The sequence below is a fragment of the Artemia sp. Qi Xiang Cuo genome, chromosome 6 (genome assembly GCF_049724085.1).
Source record: "Artemia sp. Qi Xiang Cuo chromosome 6, ASM4972408v1, whole genome shotgun sequence".
Taxonomy (NCBI): domain Eukaryota; kingdom Metazoa; phylum Arthropoda; class Branchiopoda; order Anostraca; family Artemiidae; genus Artemia; species Artemia sp. Qi Xiang Cuo.
The window spans coordinates 10829547-10843641 of NC_142799.1; the positions used below are offsets into that span (position 1 = coordinate 10829547).

Genomic DNA, 14095 nt, shown 5'->3' on the forward strand with positions numbered 1-14095 from the left:
TTCCATTTGCATTTCCTTGTACAATCTATAGCACTGTATTATATATAATGCACCGGTATCCTTTTTTCTATAAAGAAAAGTACATTTAGCTACACACAGATATCTGATTCAGGTAAGTATCGCAACGTTTCTTTCAACATGTTTTTCGCCACGTTCTATAAGATTTCCTCCCCTAAATCCTGAAAGAAATACTGTTTGTAGCAAAACGCTGTAAATGTTTTTGCTGTTTTGCCTAATTTTAAACATGGAAGATACGCCCTTTGGGCTAGGGTACGGGGATTTCATAATACATGTTCTTTGCTGTGTTTTATTTTACTGTTGGGTTGACGGATGTCCTAGTAGTATTACTTCTAAAAACTCACCGCAGCACAAACCCGCCTGAGACCAACACAGTTGCGCAAGCTCCTCCTCCATCTCAATCATGTCAAAGTCTCCCTCTTTACACCCTGCCAGGAAGTTCATATTTCCCTTAAATCTTTCTTAACAACCTACACCCCAGTGTAGGACGACCTGTTTTTCGTTTAGCTCTAGACAATTGGCTGATAAGGACTATCTTTTGCAATCTGTCATCCTTTATACTAAGAAAGTGCCCTGGCCATCTCAACCTTTCTCTCCTTATTAGCCCCAGAAAGCAGGATTGAACCGCACTTTTCGTGCCGAGAGCGTGTCGAATGGGGTGGGAAGAATCATGAAAAGGGAGTCAATAAAATAGGAGCTTCATTAGTGGGAGTGAGAGTGAAGCTCTGAACAGATTGCGATGGAGGCGGAGTGTGAGTAGCTGTTTTGGTGTCAGGTTTTTTGATGTCGCTTTTACTTGTCATTAGTAGTAAGTAGTAGTTGGCTTAAAAGTCCATTTTCACTAGTAAAGGAGAAAAGTGAAAGAGCCAAAAAAAAAAAAAATGTTCGATTTGTGCGTAAGATGAATGTGCTGATAAAAAAGTAGAGGAAAGGGTACTGGTGCATTAGACGGTCACTTCTAAAAATTCAAGTTTGGTTAATGCTAAAGAAGTTGAATAAAATAGGATGAATATATAATAGTTTGGATACAAATTTGGGCTATATATTTGCACATTAGGGGGTGGGGGGTAAAGCATAGCATGTATAGAATACGTAACCTAACCTAACCTAGGTACCTTCCCCCCCCCCCCCTAAACCCCAAAAATAACAGTTTAAATATCGTAAACGCAATGAAAACTACTCTGCATTTCATTCCTTAATAGAGGTCTCTTTGAAAATAACCGGTCTCTGGCGAGTTTCGTCTGTTATTGCATGACTGGTTTCCTTGCATAGTATATAAAAGTGACAATCTAATGCACTAGTACCGAAGAAAGAAATGGTAATGACCATAAAATCACAACATGGAACAACATGGCTATATAACGGTTTTCTTTGGACTTCTTAGAGGTCCAAAGGGGGGGGGGAGTATTTTAAACGGCACGTGTGAAGACTGTATAGTGCTAACTCGGATCAAGAATTTAAATATTGTTATGTTCTTTCCTTCTCCCCTCTCTCTCCCCCTTTCCATGCTCTCTTTCCTCTCTATTTCTTATCTTTCTCTCTCCCCCTTCTCTCAGTTACTCATTCACTGTACTATCTTCTGTGTTCTGGATGAATAATGGACCTCCAAAATTCTAATGAATTGAAATACTTTGAGTCGTTGGTTACAAATCTCTTTTTATTTTGTTCTCTTTTTTGTCAGGCACCTGTCCACCACGGTTCGGACGGAACACAAGTTCCTATGGATGGAAGTGAGACACAAAAAGAGTCTTGCCCAGAAGCTAAGTTGCATAATATCACCCCTTGTCCGATGGCTCCTGGCCAAGAGGAAAGTCAGGATGGCAGAAATTATCGATTTGAATCTCCTAAGAGAAGTATTCTGACCAAAATTTTTGGTATGTCAATTTTGTTTAAACTTTGTTTTTAATGCTTGGGGAAGACCTTATACAGCTGTAGAAAAAAATTTAGTAGTGCTATTCTTAACTCAAAGAGCATTTTGGGAAAAACTTTTCCTAAACAGCTTGAAACTTATATTTCTAAGACCTGGGTTAGGGGAACCCTAAAGCACAACAAAATAACTAAAAAACAAATTAGGATCAACTGAAACTGGACGAACATAATTTTTGATCAGCTTCAAACTTACAGAACCGGCTGGACCTTAACGAAGACAAATGTTTTGACAAAAAAATAGTTTTTTTTATTGGTAAAAATTTAAGATGGTTTTAGATTCGACCAAGAAAGTCCCCTTACTCTAGTTAATAGAGACGTAAGGCTGTGAGACAAACATGGTTGTATCAAAACTCCAGTAATTTTTTTTTGTTTTCTGTTTGTGGCTCACAGGGAAATTAAGTTGGGACAACGGGCCCAAATGAAAATTAAAAAAAAATAAAATCTATCGAATTGCAGTACCTAAAGTAGGTCAAAATTTGTTTGTCTCTGATTGGCTTGCAACTTAATAGGCCGGATAGACTGGGAATTTGGGCCAAAGGGATCGAACTATTTTGCGAAGAATTGTGTTGTTTACAAGATCCTGCTCAACATTCTGAACTAGCACGACTCTAATTATGATTCATAACACCGCCCCATTGTTAAGAAATAAGTGATAACCCCTTTGGCTGACAGAGCTATAACGGCTTTTTCTTCAAAATGGAACCTCTTTGACTGAGAGAGCCATTGTGATTTTTTCTTCAAAGGAGAACCGAGGACTGAGCTAGACCACATCAAAAGTATTATGTTTGTAAATGGTTACCCTCTCCATGAAATCGAAAGATCAATACTAAGAAGGCTCAATAATACAAGCAAAAGATGCAGCCAGTCATTTCCCTGCAGCTTAGCACCATTATTTTCTCTTTACTTAATAAAGGTAAAGATAAAATCTAGTGATAACCAGGTGTACATGAAATTTCACGCAGTTGTAAGGATCTTAAATAGGCCATACCATGCCCTATTATATAACTCCTAAATCAGAGTTTTCATAAGTAGAAGGGCCTTATTGACTCCCACGAGTCACCCCTGCTGCCACCTATAACTTTTTTTACATAGTTTATGGATGGTTATGTGTGTTGGTCGAGTTATTTGATGTTTTATGGTTTTTGTCAGTGAGAATGAAAAAACAGGAACTTTGTCACATTTATGTCTGTTTTCAAGGATGGTTATGTGTGTTGGTCGATTTATTTCATGTTTTTATGGATGGTTATGTGTCTTGATCAATTTATTTGATGTTTTTATGGATTTTGTCAGTGAGAATGGAAAAACAGGAACTTTGTCACTCCCTTCTTGTTGTTGTTCGATGCAGATGTTATGAGTTTCCGGGAAACAGTATTTGTTGTTGTTGTTCAAGCCAAATGTTATGAGTTTCCAAGGTAACAGTATTTGTTGTTCTTGTTCGAGCCAAATGCTATGAGTTTCCGGGGAACACCTGTGCTGTCAGTCATTAATCAAATTGTTTCCGGGAAACAGTTAATTAATGTCAGACAGATGACGTAAAGTTAATTAATGTCTTTGGATTTCGAACAGAAATGTTTCCGAGGCAAAGTTTAAATCAATCATGACAGATGATGTCATGATTGATTGAATTGTCTCCGGCGCGAAGTTTATTAATGTCTGGAGTTCTTCCAGAAGAATCGTTTCCGAGGCAAAGTTTAGATCTTAGCGACGAATTGTTTTAGCGCGGGAATCAGGTTTCCAAATAATTGAAATGCGCCAGCGCAAGGATGCCAAACAAAAGGAACATGCTGAAATTTCGTTTAGGGATAATTTTGGCGAAACCGTTTTAGCTATTTTATGGAATTATTTCGACGAAACAGTTAGAGACATTATAAAATATGATTTTTCAAGAGATTTTAGAAGAGAATTTAATGGTGAAACTCTGTGGTCGTTATAATACACAAGTTCCATTTGAACAGTGTTGTGAGGTCCTCTACCCAAACCCCAAAGGGTTCCAATCCCCCTACCCCAACCCCGCAGGAAGCCCCAGTACTCAAAGGTCCCCCAAGCTCCCAAAGGGCCCCCAGACCCCAAAGGCCCACCCCAGACCCCCAAAGGCCCTCCCCGGGCCCCCAAAGGCCCATCGAGCTCCCAAAAGACCACCGGGGTCCCAAAGGCCATCACCCGGTCCCCAAATGTCCCCCAGGCTCCAACTGGGGCCCCGGACCCCCCAAGGCCCGCCCCCTGTCCCCAAAGGTCCCCCAGGCTCCCAAAGGACCCCGGACCCCCAAAGGCCCTCCCCCCCAACCCCCAAGGTTCCCCGGGCGCCCAAAGGCCCAAACGGGCCACACGGGCCTCCAGACCCACCAAGGCTCTCCCCGGGCTCCCAAAGGACCACCCAGCCCTTGGTTTAGTTTTAGTTAAGATTTTAGAATTTTAGCTTAGAGTCATAACTTAGAGTTTATGTTGAAGCTCTAGTTTAGTTTAATTTTAGTTAAGAGTTTGATGTTTTACCTTTGAGTTTCAGTTAGAGTTTTAGTTTGGCTTAGTTTTAGTTAAGAGTTTGTAGTTTTAGCTTAGAGTCCTAGCTTAGAGTTTAAGTTAGAGTTGTTGTGTAGTTTAGTTTTAGTTAAGAGTTTAGAGTTTTACCTTAGAGTCTTAGCTTAGAGTTTTAGTTAGAGTTGAAGTTCATTTTAGTTACAGTTAAGAATTTAGATTTTTACCTTAGAGTCAGATCCTAGAGTTTTAATTAAAGTTATAGTTTTATTAATTTTTAGTTAATAGTTTTGAGTTTTAGCTAATCGTTTTCGCTTGGAGTTTTTTTTTGTTATATATGTATTTAAGTTTAATTTAAGTTAAGATTTTTATTTCTTAACATTTACTTTAAGTTGTATTTATAATTTAGTTTAGTTTTAGTTAAGAGTTTAGAATTTTAGCTTAGAGTTTTTGTTGAAGTTCTAGTTTAGTTTAGTTTTAGTTAAGAGTTTATATTTTTAGCTTATAGTCTTAGCTTAGAGTTTTTGTTAGAGTTCTAGTTTAGTTTAATTTTAGTTAAGAGTTTGATGTTTTACCTTTGAGTTTCAGTTAGAGTTCTAGTTTAGTTTAGTTTTATTTAAGAATTTAGATTTTTTAGATTAGAGTCATAGCTTAGTGTTTTTTTTGTAGTTCTTGTTTTGTTTATTTTTATTTATGAGTTTAGTGTTTTTTCTTAGAGTCTTATATTATATTTTTTGTTTGATTTCTTGTTTAGTTTATTTTTAGTTTTGAGTTTAGAGTTTTAGCTTAGTCTTAGCTTAGAGTTTTTTTTTGTTAGAGTTCTAGTGTAGTTTAATTTTAGTTAAGAGTTTGATTTTTTTACCTTTGAGTTTCAGTTAGAGTTCTAGTTTAGTTTTAGTTAAGAGTTTGGTGTTTTACCTTAGAGTCTTAGCTTAGAGTTTTAGTTAGAGTTCTAGTTTAGTTTAGTTTTAGTTAAGAGTTTAGAATTTTAGCTTAGAGTTTTTTTGTTAGAGTTCTAGTTTAGTTTAATTTTTTCTAAGAGTCTGATTTTATACCTCTGAGTTTAAGTTAGAGTTCTAGTTTAGTTTAATTTTAGTTAAGAGTTTGATGTTTTAACTTTGAGTTTCAGTTAGAGTTCTAGTTTATTTTAGTTTTGGTTAAGAGTTTAGAATTTTAGCTTAGAGTTTTTGTTTAAGTTCTAGTTTAGTTAAGTTTTAGTTAATAGTTTAGATTTTTATCTTAGAGTCTTATGTTAGAGTTTTTGTTAGATTTATATTTTATTTTAATTTTATTTAAGAGTTTGATTTTTTAAATTTGATTTTAAGTTATAGTTATATTTTAGTTTATTTTTAGTTAAGAATTTAGAGTTTTTAGCTTAGAGTCTTAGCTTAGAGTTTTTGTTGAAGTTCTAGTTTAATTTAGTTTTAGTTAATAGTTCAGAGTTTTAGCTTATAGTCTTATCTTAGAGTTTTTGTTAGAGTTCTAGTTTAGTTTAATTTTAGTTAAGAGTTTAGGGTTTTAGCTTAGTCTTAGCTTAGAGTTTTTTTTGTTAGAGTTATAGTTTAGTTTATTTTAGTTAATAGTTTGATTTTTTTACCTTTTAGTTTAAGTTATAGTTTTATTTTATTTTTATTTAATAGTTTGGTGTTTTACCTTAGAGTCTTAGCTTAGAGTTTTAATTTGAGTTCTAGTTTAGTTTAGTTTTAGTTAAGATTTTAGAATTTTAGCTTAGAGTTTTTTTGTTAGAGTTCTAGTTTAGTTTAATTTTATCTAAGAGTCTGATTTTTTAAGTCTGAGCTTCATCTATAGTTCTAGTTTAGTTATAGTTAAGCTTTTGATGTTTTAACTTAATTTCTTAGCTTAGAGTTATTATTAAGAGTTCCAGTTTAGTTTAGTTTTAGTTAAGAGTCTGGAATTTTACCATAGAGTCTTAGATTATAGGTTTTCTTTTATAGTTATATTTTATTTTAGTTTTAGTTAAGAGTTTAGAGTTTTTGTTGAAGTTTAAGTTTATTTTAGTTTTAGTTAATAGTTTAGAGTTTTAGCTTAGAGTCTTAGCTTAGAGTTTTTGTTAGAGTTGAAGTTTAGTTTATTAATAGTCAAGAGTTTAGAGTTTTAGCATAGAGTCTTAGATTAGAGTTTTTGTTATAGTTATACTTTAGTTTACATGTAGTTAAGAGTTTAGAGTTTTATCTTAAAGACCTATCTTAGAGTTCTAGTATAGTGCAGTTTTAGTTAATATTTTAGAATTTTAGCTTCGAGTTTTTTTTGCTAGAGTTCTAGTTTACATTAATTTTAGCTCAGTGTCTGATTATTTAACTCTGAGTTTAAGTTAAAGTTCTAGTTTACTTTTTTTTAATAGTTTGTAATTTTATCTTAATGTCTTAGCTTAGAGTTTTATGTTAGAGTTCTAGTTTATTTTAGTTTTGGTTAAGAGCTTAGAGTTTTAGCTTAGAGTCTTAGCTTAGAGTTTTTTTCTAGAGTTCTATTTTATTTTAGTTTTATTTAAGTGTTTGGAGTTTTACCTTATAGACCTATTTTATAATTTTATTTTAGTTTAGTTTTATTTAAGAGTTTAGAGTCTTATCATAGAGTCTTATTTTAGAGTTTTGTTAGAGTTATAGTTTAGTTTAAATGTAGTTAAGAGTTTAGAGTTTTACCTTAGAGACCTAGCTTAGAATTTTAGTTTAGTTTAGTTTTAGTTAAGATTTTAGAATTTTAGCTTAGAGTCTTAGCAGAGAGTTTTTGTTAGAGTTCTAGTTTAGTTTAGTTTTAGTTAAGAGTTTTAGCCTAGAGTCTTATCTCAGAGTTTTTGTTAGAGTTCTAGTTTAGTTTTAGTTAAGAGTTTAGAATTTTAGATTAGAGTCTTAGCTTAGAGTTTTTGTTAGAGTTCTAGTTTAGTTTAGTTTTAGTTAAGAGTTTAGAGTTTTTAGCTGAGAGCCATAGCCTAGAGTTTTTGTCGAAGTTCTAGTTTAGTTCAGTTTTAGTTAAGAGTTTAGATTTTTAGCTTAGAGTATTAGCTTAGAGTTTTTGTTAGAGTTGAAGTTTATTTTATTTCTAGTTAATAGATTAGAGTTTTTAGATTAGAGTCTTAGCTTATAGTTTTTGTTAGAGTTATAGTTTTAGTTTAGATATAGCTAAGACTTTGGGGTTTTACCATAGTGACTTAGCTTAGAGTTTTTGTTAGAGTTGAATTTTAGTTTAGTAATAGTTAAGAGTTTAGAGTTTTAGCATAGTGTCATAGCTTAGAGTTTTTGTTAGAGTTCTTGTTTAGTTTACATATAGTTAAGAGTTTAGAGTATTACCTTAGAAACATAGCTTAGAATTTTAGTTTAGTTTAGTAATAGTTAAGAGTTTAGAATTTTAGCTTAGAGTCTTAGCTTAGAGATTTTGTTAGAGTTCTAGTTTAGTTTAGTTATAGTTAAGAGTTTTGTGTTTTACCATATAGACGTAGCTTAGAGTTTTATTGTAGTTTTAGTTAAGATTTTAGAGTTTTAGATTAGAGTCTTAGCAGAGAGTTTTTGTTAGAGTTCTAGTATAGTTTAGTTTTAGTTAAGAGTTTAGAGTTTTAGCCTAGAGTCTTATCTCAGAGTTTTTGCTAGAGTTCTAGTTTAGTTTAGTTTTAGTTAAGAGTTTAGTGTTTTTAGCTTAGAGTCTTAGTTTAAAGTTTTTTGTTGAAGTTCTAGTTTAGTTTAGAGTTTTATCTTCGACTTAGAGTTTTTATTAGAGTTATATTTTAGTTTAGTTTTAGTTTAGATTTTAGATTTTTAGCTTAGAGTCCTAGCTTAGACTTTTTGTTAGAGTTCTAGTTTAGTTTAGTTTTAGTTCAGAGTTTAGAGTTTTAGCTTAGAGTCTTATCTTAGAGTTTTTGCTATATTTATAGTTTAGTTTAGTTATAGTTAAGAGTTTTGTGTTTTACCCCAGACACTTAGCTTAGAGTTTTAGTCTAGTTTAGCTTTAGTTAAGAGTTTAGAGTTTTAGCTTAGAGTCTTAGCTTAGAGTTTTTGTTAGAGTTCTAGTTTAGTTTAGTTTTAGTTAAGACTTTAGTGTTTTTAGCTTAGAGTCTTAGTTTAGAGTTTTTGTTGAAGTTTAGTTTAGTTTTAGTTTAGAGTTTTAGATTCTACTTAGAGTTTTAATTATAGTTCTAGTTTAGTTAGCTAAGAGTTTAGATTCTTATCTTAAAGTCATAGCTTAGAGTTTTTGTCAGAGTTATAACTTAGTTTAGTTTTAGTTAAGAGTTTAGAGTTTTACCATAGAGTCTTAGCTTTGAGTTTGATTTAGAGTTGCAGTTTAGTTTAGTTAATTTTAAGAATTTATAGTTTTAGCTTAGACTCGTATCTTAGAGTTTTACTTTAAGTTATAGTTTGGTTATGTTTTAGTTAAGAATTTCGAGTTTTAGCTAAGTCTTAGCTTAGAGTTTTTGCTAGAGTTCTAGTTTAGTTTAGTTTTAGTTAAGAGTTTAGAGTTTTACCTTAGAGTCCTAGCTTAGAGTTTTTGTTAGAGTTCTAGTTTAGTTTAATTCTAGTTAAGAATTTGATATTTTACCTTTGAGTTTCAGTTAGAGTTCTAGTTTAGTTTACTTTTAGTTAAGAGTTTAGCGTTTTACCTCTGAGTCTTAGCTCAGAGTTTTTGTTAGAGTTCTAGTTTAGTTTAATTTTATTTAAGAGTTTAGAGTTTTAGCTTAGAGTTTTTTTTGTTAGACTTCTAGTTTACTTTTAATTTTAGTTAAGAGTTTTATTTTTTTACCTTTGAGTTTCAATTAGAGTTCTAGTTTAGTTTTAGTTAAGAGTTTGATGTTTTACCTTAGAATTTAAGCTAGAGTTTTAATTTAGTTTTACTTGAGAGTCTTGTGTTTTACCTTAGAGTCTTAGCTTAGAGTTTTTTTTTAGGGTTCTATTTTAGTTTAATTTTAGTTAAGAGTTTGATTTTTTAACTCTGAGTTTAAGTTAGAGTTCTAGTTTAGTTTTAGTTAAGAGTTTGGAGTTTTACCTTAGAGTCTTAGCTTAGAGTTTTTAGTTAGAGTTCTAGTTTAGTTTAGTTTTGGTTAAGAATTTATAATTTCAGATTAGAGTCTTAGATTAGAGTTTTTTTTAGAGTTCTATTTTATTTTAGTTTTAGTTAAGAGTTTAGTTTTTACCATAGAGTCTTAGCTTATAGTTTTTGTTAAAGTTTTAGTTTATTTTAGTTTTAGTTAATAGTTTGGAGTTTTAGCTTAGAGTCTTAGCTTGGAGTTTTTGTTATAGTTGAAATTTAGTTTAGTAATAGTTACGAGTTTGGTGTTCTAACCTAGACACTTAACTTAGAGTTTTAGTTAGAGTTCTATTTTAGTTTAGTGTTAGTTGAGAGTTTAGAATTTTATCTTATACTCTTAGCTTAGAGTTTTTGTTTGATTTATAGTTTAGTTTAGTTTTAGTCAAGAGTTTAGAGTTTTTATATTAGATTCATAGCTTAGAGTTTTTGTTGAAACTATAGTTTAGTTTAGTTTTAGTTAAGAGTTTATAGTTTTAGCTTAGATTCTTAGCTTAGAGTTTTTGTTAGAGTTTTAGTTTAGTTTAGTTTTAGCTAAGAGTTTAGAGTTTTAGCTTAGAGTATTAGCTTAGAATTATAGTTAGAGTTGAAGTTTAGTTTAGTTTTAGTTAAGAGTTTATAGTTTTAGCTTAGATTCTTAGCTTAGAGTTTTTGTTAGAGTTTTAGTTTAGTTTAGTTTTAGTTAAGAGTTTAGAGTTTTAGCTTAGAGTATTAGCTTAGAGTTATAGTTAGAGTTGAAGTTTAGTTTAGTTATAGTTAATAATTTATAGTTTTTAGATTATAGTAGTAGTTTATATTTTTTTTTATATTTATATTTTAGTTTATTTAATATTTTATATTTTTATCATATATTAATATTTTATATTTTTTGTTGAAGTTTAATTTTAGTTTAGTCATAGTTAATAATTTAGAGTTTTTATCTTAGATTCATAGCTTAGAGTTTTTGAACTTCTAGTTTAGTTTAGTTAAGAGTTTAGAGTTCCACCTTAGAGTCTTAGCTTAGAGTTTTACTTAGAGTTGAAGTTTAGTTTACTTATAGTTAAGGGTTTAGAGTTTTAGCTTGGAGTCTTAGCTTAGAGTTTTAGTTAGAGTTCTAGCTTAGTTTAGTTTTAGTTAAGAGTTTAGAGTTTTACCTTAAAGTCTTAGCTTATTGTTTTATTTAGAGTTCTAGTTTAGTTTAGTTTTAGTTAAGAGTTTTGAGTTTTACCTTAAAGTCTTAGATTAGAGTTTTAGTTAGGGTTGCAGTTTCGTTTAGTTTAGTTATAGTTATAAGTTTATAGTTTTAGCTTAGAGTTTTAGTTAGATTTACGGTTTAGTTTAGTTTTAGTTAAAATTTATAGCTTTAGCATAGAATATTAGCTAAGAAATTTAGTTAGACTTGAAGTTTATTCCAAACTATAATAATCAAAAGATTAAGAAATTTTGTTTAAAAATACAAAAACCATAGGTTAGTTTAGGTCCGGTTAGAAGTCTTGTTTCTCCACGTTTAAGTTTGGTTAGATTAGGTTAGCTTATCATGAGCGTTCATCTAACTAAACTTCAACTAAAGCGTTCAACTAAACTTCAACTCTAGCTAAAACTCTAAGCTAAGACTCTATGGTAAAACTCTAAACTCTTAACTAAAACTAAACTAAGCTAGAACTCTAACAAAAACTCTAAGCTAAGACTCTATGGTAAGACTCTAAACTCTTATCTAATCAAACTAAACTAGAACTCTAATTACAACTCTAAGTCTAAGATAAAACTCTAAAATAAAACTAAACTAAACTTGAACAAAAACTCTAAACTAAGACTCTAAGATAAAAACACTAAAGTCTTAACTAAAACTAAACTAAACTAGAACTCTAGCAAAAACTCTAAGCTAAGACCCTAAGCTAAAACTCTAAACTCTTAAGTAAAACTAAACTAGACTAAAACTCTAAGCTAAGTCTCTAGGGTAAAACACCAAACTCTTAACTATAACTAAACTAAACTATAACTATAACTAAAACTCTAAGCTAAGACTCTAAGCTAAAACTCCAAATTCTTTACTAAAACTAAACTAAACTAGAACTCTAATAAAAACTCTAAGCTAAGACTATAAGCTAAAACTCCTAAGACTATAAACTAAAACTAAACTAAACTAGAACTCTAATTAAAACTCTAAGTCTGAGCTAAAACTCTAAACTAAACTAGAACTTCAACAAAAAACTTTAAACTAAGTCTAAACTTAAAACACTAAACTCTTAACTAAAACTAGACTAAACTAGAACTATAATAAAAACTCTGAGATAAGAATCGATTCTAAAACTATAAGCTTTTAAATAAAACTAAAATAGAAATCTAACAAAAACTCTCTGCTAAGACTATAAGCTAAAACTATAAATTCTGAACTAAAACTACAATAAAACTCTAAGATAAGTCTCTATGTTAAAACAAAAAACTCTTAACTATAACTAAACTAAACTATAACTCTAACAAAAACTCTAATCTAAGACTCTAAGCTAAAATTCTAATCTCTTAACTATTACCAAACTAAACGAAAATTCTAAGCTAGGTTTCTAAGGTAATACTCTAAACTCATAACTATATGTAAACTAAACAAGAACTCTAACAAAAACTAAGCTATGACTCTATGCTAAAACTCTAAACTCTTAACTATTACTAAACTAAACTTCAACTCTAACAAAAACTCTAAGCTAAGTCCCTAGGGTAAAACTCCAAAGTCTTAAATATATCTAAACTAAACTAGAACTCTAACAAAAACTCTAAGCTAAGACTCTAAGCTAAAAACTCTAAGCTCTTAATTAAAACTAAAATAAACTTCAACTCTAACAAAAACTCTACGCTAAGACTCTAAGCTAAAACTCTAAACTCTTAACTAAAACTGAACTAAACTAGAACTTCTACAAAAACTCTAGGATTTGACTCTAATATAAAAACTATAAACTATTAAATAAAAATATAATAAACTAGAACTCTAGCAAAAATTCTAAGCTAAGACTCTAAGCTAAAATTCTAAAATCTTAACTAAACTAAACTAGAACTATAACAAAAAATCTGAGATAGTACTCTAGGATAAAACTCTAAACTAAAACTAAACTAAACTAGAACTCTAACAAAAACTCTCTGCTAAGACTCTAAGCTAAAATTCTAAAATCTTAACTAAAACTAAACTAAACTAAAATTCTAAGCTAGGTCTCTAAGGTAAAACTCTAAACTCTTAACTAAATTTAAACTAAACTAGAACTCTAACAAAACTCTAAACTAAGACTCTATGCTAAAACTCTAAACTCTTAAATAAAACTAAACTAAACTAAAATTATAAGCTATGTCTCTAATTAAAAACTCCAAACTCATAAATAAAAATAAAATAAACTATAACTATAGAAAAAAACTAAGCTAATACTCTAAGATAAAACTCTAAGCTCTTAACCAAAACTAAAATAAACTAGAACTCTAACATAAAACTCTAAGCTAAGACATTAAGCTAAAATTCTAAACTCTTAACTAAAACTAAACTAGAACTCTAACTGAAACTCAGAGGTAAAAATCAAACTCTTAGCTAAAATTAAACTAAACTAGAACTCTAACAAAAAAAACTCTAATCTAAAATTCTAAAATATTAACTAAAACTACACTAAAATAAAACTCTAAGCTAGGTCTCTAAGATAAAACTCTAAACTCTTAGCTACATGTAAAATAAACGAGAACTCTAACAAAAACTCTAATCTAAGACTCTATGCTAAAACTCTAAACTCTTAACTATAAATAAAATAAAATTCAACTCTAACAAAAACTCTAAGCTAAGACTCTAAGCTAAAACTCTAAAGTATTAACTAAAACTAAAATAAACTAAAACTTCAACAAAAACTCTAAACTCTTAACTAAAACTAAAATAAACTAGAACTCTAGAAAAAAACTCTAAGCTAAGACTCTAAGCTAAAATTCTAAACTCTTAACCAAAACTAAAGTAAACTAGAACTCTAACTAAAAACTCTAAGCTAAGAAATTAAGGTAAAACACCAAACTCTTAACTAAAACTAAACTATAAGTCTAACTGAAACTCAGAGGTAAAAAATCAAACTTTTAGCAAAAATTAAACTAAACTAGAACTCTAACAAAAAAACTCAAAGCTAAAATTCTAAAATCTTAACTAAAACTAAACTAAACTAGAACTCAAATTAAAACTATAAGCTAAGGCTATAAGTTAAAACGTAAAAATATTAAATAAAAATAAAATAGAAATATAAATTAAAATAAAATGTAAAAAAATCAAACTATTAACTAAAATTAAAATAAACTATAACTCTAACAAAAAAAAACTACAAGATAAGAAAAATATAAAACTATAAAATAATAAATAAAATAAAAATAAAATAGAACTATAACAAAAACTCTAACCTAAGACTATAAGCTAAAAATCTAAACTCTTAACTAAAACTAAACTAAACTAGAACTTCAACAAAAACTCTAAGCTAAAAACTCTAAACTCTTAACCAAAACTAAATTAAACTAGAACTCTAACTGAAACTCAAATGTAAAACATCAAACTCTTAACTAAAATTAAACTAAACTATAACTATAACTTAAACTCAGAGGTAAAAAATCAAACTCTTAGATAAAATTAAAATAAGCTATAACTCTAAAAAAAAAAATCTAAGCTAAA

General features: G+C 29.9%; 1 protein-coding gene across 1 annotated transcript in view; it reads left to right on the plus strand.

The window, feature by feature from the left end:
* LOC148950856 (uncharacterized) overlaps positions 1 to 14095 on the plus strand; it is a 198549-nt gene that overhangs the window by 82908 nt on the left and 101546 nt on the right. Inside the window, exon 11 of the mRNA XM_089090933.1 lies at positions 1700 to 1892. Coding sequence (XP_088947059.1) covers positions 1700 to 1892 — 193 coding nt within the window. The remainder of the gene's footprint in view (positions 1 to 1699; positions 1893 to 14095) is intronic.